Genomic DNA, 7,626 nt, shown 5'->3' on the forward strand with positions numbered 1-7,626 from the left:
TCTGCCAATGCGTCACTGTGATGGCAGCTTCAGGTGTGCAGTTTAGCTTAACCCCCGCTATGTCCATACCTCTTCTATGAGATTCTGCTTCACCTGCAGACCCTTCTTGGTCGTCTTGGTTAATGAAACTGAAGGGGGGGAAAAAAACGTTAGGCTGAGTTTACACCAAAGATGTCTACATGTGTATTGTGTGCCAAACATTGGGAGGTCTTATACTAAATTGTATCTTGTTAGTGTCTCTTAGTGTCTCTTCCCCCTTCTGTCTTTATTACCCCCACCCTGTAACAGACTTGGTCTGACTTTTGGTCTGCTAGACATCCCATTAAAAGCATTTTCTTATATCCAAGTATTAAAAAAAATCCTGTTGATCCTGCCAGAAGTTCAGAGCTCTTCCGTGTACACTTGCTGTGTTATCTAAATAGTTTATTTAGCACTCCCAGTTCTAATCTTGGACTAAAGTCAGACTTTATATGTTGTAAAGAGCCAAGAATAGGAGTTGAGTATTTTAGCAAAAGACAACTGGGCAGTGCTGACACCACTCTGTCCACAAAATGCTGGGTGTTGTCAGTCCACAAGAGGAAATTAGGAGCCGAGTACATTTCTGGCAGATCAATGTGTATTGTAATGCTCTTGCAGGGTCTTTGAAGGGATAAACCATGGAGAAATAAAAAACATATATTACACTGTTTTTTTTTACCCCAACACTCCCCCGACCTGATGCTGCATACTGGACACTGCACAACACAATGTAATAAACTCTGACACAAGTCACTTCACACACAAGTATTACTAATCAGACCTCGCTGCTGAAATCGTTACAGCTTGTGTGTGAGGGGCCCCGAGACTGATTCTGCTTGGGGGGACCCTTGCTGACTACGTCACCAAACACATACAAGTGACTTCGGTACCAGCTGGATGATATCACAGAGTGGACAGACACCTCCACGAAGCCACTGTACCCCTCTACTCCTCCCCCCGGGGCCCCTCTCACCTTTCTTGTCCCTCTTAGATTTCGGCATGTTGGCCCTTCTCTGTCACGTGCTCCTCCAGCAGCTGCATGTGCGGGGGGGGGGGGTGAAAGGCCCTCGCGCACTGCATCATGGGACGCCTCCCTGGGGCTGCCCGTCCTACTGCCTGACTGAATGAAACTAAATTTCGTAAGGGGAAAAACAGCCTCTAGACTCTGCCCAGACTGTCTATGGTGAACAAAGGGCTCCATCCTATTCTTAGTTCGGGTATAGCACAGTAAGAGCACCTCGTCTTCTCTCCCTGTGTTCACCAGGTTTAGGGGGCGCTCACTCCAGCTATTAATTATGCTTTATGGTATCCTGAACCGCTCTGTCCCGCAACCTCCACACTCTATGGTCACACTAGAGGTCGCTCTATCTTTTTCGCTGTATTCTATAGTTTTTCTAGACCGCTCTATCCTCCTCTGCGCAACTCTCTATAGTCACAAGAGGTCGCTCTGTCCGGGTTCCCATGCATATTCTCTATGGTAGGCTAGGTCGCTCTTTCCTACTTCCCGGTAGTCTGTGGTGCGGTGGAGGAGTAGCCGGTTTCCAGGTGTCATGGCGGCGGTGTACCGGCTAGCTGTGTTGCTGGGGGTGGTAGCCCTGTGTTGTGCGGTGTATGAGGATCAGGTCGGCAAATTTGACTGGTAAGTGATGAGAGAGCAGGGGACCCCACTTTGTCATTACCATCCCCATCCTTCATTCTGTGCATGCCTGATCCTGTGAGAGGAGCTGACAGGGGTACCGTGACCCCCGTGTCCTTATTCTCCCCTCCGCAGGAGGCAGCAATATGTGGGGCGCCTGAAGTACGCAGTGCTGGAATCTGGACAAGGAGCCAAGAAACTCATCGCAGCCACAGAGATGAATGGGATTGTCTCCCTGAATTCCAGGAACGGCGACATCTGTGAGTCTCCAAACTTATTCCATTTTCGGTGGCTGAAGTCTAGTTCTAGCCCAAAGCTTTTTCCTGGTTTTGTATGGAAGGATTAGAACCCCCATCATGTTTTTGTTGCTGTGTCCCTGCTGGGGACATTCTCCCTCTTTGTCACCAGGACAGGAATATAAGGGAAATCTTTAAATGGGGGTCACCTGTATTGGTGGCAGCTGTCTGAGAGGAGATTTCCAATTACTTCCTGTTGTGCCAGGAAATTAAGGAAAAACTCCCAAATGTGACGCCAAATAAAAAGGTTTTGGCTTTGAAGAGACTCTCAGTCACAAAAATAAATCCACATAAATGTTTCCTACAGTAGAAGAGATGATGATCTGCAGATGAATGAAACAGAGATCATAAACAATGTTACTTTGTATCTCTCTATCTCCCGCTGATCAATGTTTATAAACAATGCTACTTTGTATCTCTCTTTTTCCCTCTGATCAATGTCTATAAACAATGTTACTTTGTATGTCTCTATCTCCCTCTGAGCAATGTTTATAAACAATGCTACTTTGTATCTCTCTTTTTCCCTCTGATCAATGTCTATAAACAATGTTACTTTGTATGTCTCTATCTCCCTCTGAGCAATGTTTATAAACAATGCTACTTTGTATCTCTCTTTTTCCCTCTGATCAATGTCTATAAACAATGTTACTTTGTATGTCTCTATCTCCCTCTGAGCAATGTTTATAAACAATGCTACTTTGTATCTCTCTTTTTCCCTCTGATCAATGTCTATAAACAATGTTACTTTGTATGTCTCTATCTCCCTCTGAGCAATGTTTATAAACAATGCTACTTTGTATCTCTCTTTTTCCCTCTGATCAATGTCTATAAACAATGTTACTTTGTATGTCTCTATCTCCCTCTGAGCAATGTTTATAAACAATGCTACTTTGTATCTCTCTTTTTCCCTCTGATCAATGTCTATAAACAATGTTACTTTGTATGTCTCTATCTCCCTCTGAGCAATGTTTATAAACAATGCTACTTTGTATCTCTCTTTTTCCCTCTGATCAATGTCTATAAACAATGTTACTTTGTATGTCTCTATCTCCCTCTGAGCAATGTTTATAAACAATGCTACTTTGTATCTCTCTTTTTCCCTCTGATCAATGTCTATAAACAATGTTACTTTGTATGTCTCTATCTCCCTCTGAGCAATGTTTATAAACAATGCTACTTTGTATCTCTCTTTTTCCCTCTGATCAATGTCTATAAACAATGTTACTTTGTATGTCTCTATCTCCCTCTGAGCAATGTTTATAAACAATGCTACTTTGTATCTCTCTTTTTCCCTCTGATCAATGTCTATAAACAATGTTACTTTGTATGTCTCTATCTCCCTCTGAGCAATGTTTATAAACAATGCTACTTTGTATCTCTCTTTTTCCCTCTGATCAATGTCTATAAACAATGTTACTTTGTATGTCTCTATCTCCCTCTGAGCAATGTTTATAAACAATGCTACTTTGTATCTCTCTTTTTCCCTCTGATCAATGTTTATAAACAATGTTACTTTGTATCTCTCTATCTCCCTTTGGATAATGTAATTTTGGCATCTGGGAATTAGCAGAAAGTGTGAAGGGGGGTGATTGGCATCGGGGAAGAAGGACAGGATGTTCTATACTCGCTCTATGTACTACAATTATGGTTTTTGTGGACTTGTGTGGCACTCCCAATCTCCACGACTGGTTAATTTGTCTTTCCTGTACTGACAACATGCTTCTTATGTTTCAGTGTGGCGTCACATCGATAAGGACACCGCTGAAGGCACCATCAATGCTCTGCTGATGCATGGTCAAGGTCAGTGCTGCATGTCTGCCAACATCTATTATCCGTTATATAAACATTACATCTCTGGAAGGGGAATGAGGAGTGCAAGTGCTATAAAGACGATGAATGGTTTCTTCCCTAAACATAGAACCTGCAGGGGTGCCATTGCTGAAATGCTGCTTTCCTGGCCATTACATAGATCCAAAGCTTGAGTTTTGCATCACTGACCTATAACAAGCTGACGGATCTGGCTGATCTTCCTGTGACTTCACTAGCTGCATGCTTGTTCTGGGTCAGCAGCTTAAAGTATTGTGAAGGAGCAGCAGTGTCACCCTCCGCTGTTATCTTGATTTGGACTACAAGCATCTCCTCATCTCCACCATGTAGGGGGCGGGTGTTTTGTATTTCACAGAAGACAGCTGGAAGGGCGGAGCCATTGGTAATAGCAGTTAGATTTAATGTAAAGTCCATTCATTGTGTCTCTTTCCTCAGATGCTATCACAATATCCGGTGGCCGGCTGCTGCGCTCCTGGGAGACTAACGTTGGCGGTTTGAATTGGGAAGCCATTCTTGAACCCGGCAGGTAAGTAGCATTATTACCTGAAAAGTAGCCCCAGCCAGACACGGGAACATTTAAAGGGTCAGTCCTTCCAAAATGCTCATTTTAGTTGTCGGTGGAGTCTGGGGCCATCACCCTTTTATATATTTCTGTGTATTTCCAGTAGCAGAATCTCCCTGCCAATCCCTGGGCTCTGTTCCCACTCTTTCTTTATGGTATAAAGTTCCAGCAGGAATGGGTGGAGCTTCAGCTCGTGGGTGGAGCTGGGAACTCGGTGCAGAGATCCCACCACCTGGAGTACCAAGATATTGAAGCGTTTGCTATGTCGGTCTTGGCAAGTTCCCTTTAACTGCCCAGAATGTGCTAAAAACTGATTTTTAAGTGTTGGGAGGATTGATTCAATAAAGTAGGTCTGTCCTGGAGTGTAGTGTGGGGGCTGCCATTGCCGCCTCCTGGAACTGCTAGTTGTGCAAAATCTCTGTCTTCACTACTTTCTGAGCATTTGATTCAGGCCATGAATGCAGATCCGGAAAGTCAGAGAAATGTCCTTATCTGCTTGTCGTTCTGGGTCAGAGACGTGAGGTATTGAAGGCAGAGGGTTGGTATTACACCCAGGCAATCAGCATTATCAGAAGGTCAACAATGGCTGCCAACACAGTGCAGGTTTCCCTTTAAAAAAAAAAAATCTGGTCAAGTCGAATGTGCTTGCAGCAACCAATCAGAAATTGCTTCCAATGTAACTTGTACCGTGTTTCCCCCGAAAATAAGACACTGTCGTATATTTTTTTTTTCCCCCCCAAAAAAAACACACTAGGTCTTATCTTAAATACTGTCACACACAGTGTCGCAATACCTGCAGGCTGCAGCTGTCCTGGAGCTCTCCTCTCTGATGCCGTCCACAGTTCTCTGTGGGATCCCCGCCAGGGAGCCACCTCTCTCGTCGCCAGGCTGGACTGCACGGACCTCCAGTCAGAAGTTCCCTCAGTGACTGAGGCTCAGTCACCTCGCCTCACTCCGACCCCACTGGCCATACGTTCCTTGCTGCGCTGTGCCGCTGCCTGCTGGGAAATATAGTTCTCTGCCCGGCGGCAGCTCTCTAAGCAAAGGCCGAGGCAGACAGGTGTCTGCTGATTTCGTGACAGGGGCGGCATTCGGGAGCTGCGGCGCAGCGGTTAGTCCCCGCCATGTACTCTGGTTGCTCTCTGGGCCGCCCCACCCCCAAACTAGGTCTTATTTTCGGGGAAACGCGGTATTAGACCGGCGCACAATATGGCGGCTTCCTTAGTGCTTCAATCTCCAGTTCCCTCCTATAATCATTTGTTGTGTTTTCCTCTAGTTTTCAGACTGCGGGCTTCGCCGGCACCCAGGACGCAGCGCGATACGTGGCGGTGCTGAAGAATTCTGTCCTGTCCCTCCACTACCTGTCCAATGGGCACCAGAAATGGTCCGAAGACCTGCCGGACAGGTAAAAACATGTTTTCTAATGGGATGCCGGGTATTTTTTCTTTTAGATGACTCTTTGGTAGAGCAGTACGTTGACTGACGCCATCCCTAACCATCATGTCACTTAATCCTCCTGTCCCATCGCACTCCTGACCGGACATAAACCCAAATCCAACTGGGTGGGTGCGGTGGTGACAATGGATGCCTCCGTGAAATGTAGATAGATGAAGGTAATCACTCGCACTCCATGATATTAAAGTCAATGCTGTTTATTGACTGAGATAACACACATCTCCTTAGCTCCTCACACATCTCCTCACTCTCTGTTTGCCTGAGGACAGGGCCGCATGGTCTCGAAACGTCGCTAAGGAGATGTGTGTCATCTCAGTCAATAAACAGTAGGGATGCACCGATACTAGTATCGGTATCGATGCCGATACCGAGTATTTGGGTGAGTACTTGTACTCGCCCAAATGCTCCGATACCTAACACGAGTACTTCCTGTATCAGGAAGCCGGGCATCGCATCATTACATGCTGCCCGGTTTCATGATTGGCCCAGAAACGGCTCCATGCTCTCTCGTCACTTGTGATGAGAGAGCATGGAGCCGACTTCCCAGCCAATCAGGAAGCCGGGTAGCATGCAATGATGCGCTGCCCGGCTTCCCGATTGGTCAGGAAGCTAGCAAATCCGGAAGCCGGGCCCCGTGTAATGACGCAAGCGCCCGGCATTCTGATTGGCCGGGAAGCCGGCGTCATGCTCCGTTGTCATCTCATTAATCATAATATTAAGAAAGTGACCTTAAAGCATTAGTTTGTATTGCTTTAGAAAAAATGTGACCTGTCCCTTTAAGAAAAAGTATCGGTAATTGGTATCGGTGAGTACTTGATCAAAAGTATCGGTACTCGTACTCAGTCTTAAAAAAGTGGTATCGGTGCATCCCTAATAAACAGCATTGACTTTAATATCATGGAGTGCGAGTGACTACTTTCATGTAACCATCATGCCCACACACGACAAACGGCAAAAATGATTGATGTCAGGGAAAGCTCATAGCTGTGGGAAGCAGCCCAATGACAGTACAGGTCGGGGGGAGAGGGGATTGGTGATGATTGAAGTCATTCAGCTGGGAAGTGAAGGTGGGCTCAGGATCTCTGCTTCAGCTTCATAGGGTTATGTTGGGTAGATGCCGGTCTGCAGAGATTTGAGAGTAACACATTTCCACACAGGAGAGGACTTTGCTACAAGTGTTGGGGAAAAAAACAAAAGACTGAAGTTCAGCTGTAAAACGTGACCATGTGATTGAAGATTTGGATTGTTTTTGTTTTTCTTCTAGTGGAACCGTCCAGTACCAGCTGCTTCACTCCTCCTACAAAGGTCTGGTCCACGTGGTTGGGATTGTCCCCGGCGATCGCATCCGGATCCTGACATTTAGTGTGGAGGATGGCTCCATCACAATGCAGGTTGGTTGGGGATCCGGGTCACTGCGGATGATGGGAGAACCCTCCTTGTATCCTGACTGTTCTTTGTGTGTGTGCGAAGGTTGATGTCCTCACCCCTTGGCTTAACACGCTACACGGGACCTGCGGGGTGGTCGCTGACAATGTCCTGATCTGTGCGGACACCGCAGCCGCCTCTCTCCATACACTCTCTCTAATGACTGCCGAGGAGACAACACAGCATCGCCTGCAGGTCAGAAATATTTTATTTGAACATTGCTATGGCTCTGGGAAATACCACGGCGCTGTACAGAGAACGCAGAACCATTCACCTCGGCCTCTGCAGCAGGTGGGCTTACACTTGAATGTCCCCCCCACGGTCACATACTATTATTATTTATACATTTATATTGCCCTGACATATACCGCAGTGCTGTACAGAGAGCACTGAACCATTCACATCCA

General features: G+C 46.2%; 2 protein-coding genes across 2 annotated transcripts in view; one reads left to right on the plus strand and one right to left on the minus strand.

The window, feature by feature from the left end:
• The window catches only part of MRTO4 (MRT4 homolog, ribosome maturation factor), a 4,097-nt gene extending 2,961 nt beyond the window's left edge, over positions 1–1,136 (minus strand). Inside the window, exons 1-2 of the mRNA XM_018558166.1 lie at positions 992–1,136; positions 70–128 (exon numbers count right to left, since the gene is read on the minus strand). Coding sequence (XP_018413668.1) covers positions 70–128; positions 992–1,019 — 87 coding nt within the window. The 5' untranslated portion in view covers positions 1,020–1,136. The remainder of the gene's footprint in view (positions 1–69; positions 129–991) is intronic.
• A 244-nt stretch (positions 1,137–1,380) lies between these two features.
• Positions 1,381–7,626, plus strand: part of EMC1 (ER membrane protein complex subunit 1) — a 23,937-nt gene continuing 17,691 nt past the window's right edge. The window contains exons 1-7 of the mRNA XM_018558167.1: positions 1,381–1,657; positions 1,790–1,914; positions 3,685–3,750; positions 4,213–4,303; positions 5,616–5,744; positions 7,059–7,185; positions 7,265–7,414. Of these exons, the coding sequence (XP_018413669.1) occupies positions 1,569–1,657; positions 1,790–1,914; positions 3,685–3,750; positions 4,213–4,303; positions 5,616–5,744; positions 7,059–7,185; positions 7,265–7,414 (777 nt within the window). The 5' untranslated portion in view covers positions 1,381–1,568. The remainder of the gene's footprint in view (positions 1,658–1,789; positions 1,915–3,684; positions 3,751–4,212; positions 4,304–5,615; positions 5,745–7,058; positions 7,186–7,264; positions 7,415–7,626) is intronic.

The sequence above is a fragment of the Nanorana parkeri genome, unplaced genomic scaffold (assembly GCF_000935625.1).
Source record: "Nanorana parkeri isolate BGI_ZX_2015 unplaced genomic scaffold, ASM93562v1 scaffold323, whole genome shotgun sequence".
Lineage (NCBI taxonomy): Eukaryota > Metazoa > Chordata > Amphibia > Anura > Dicroglossidae > Nanorana > Nanorana parkeri.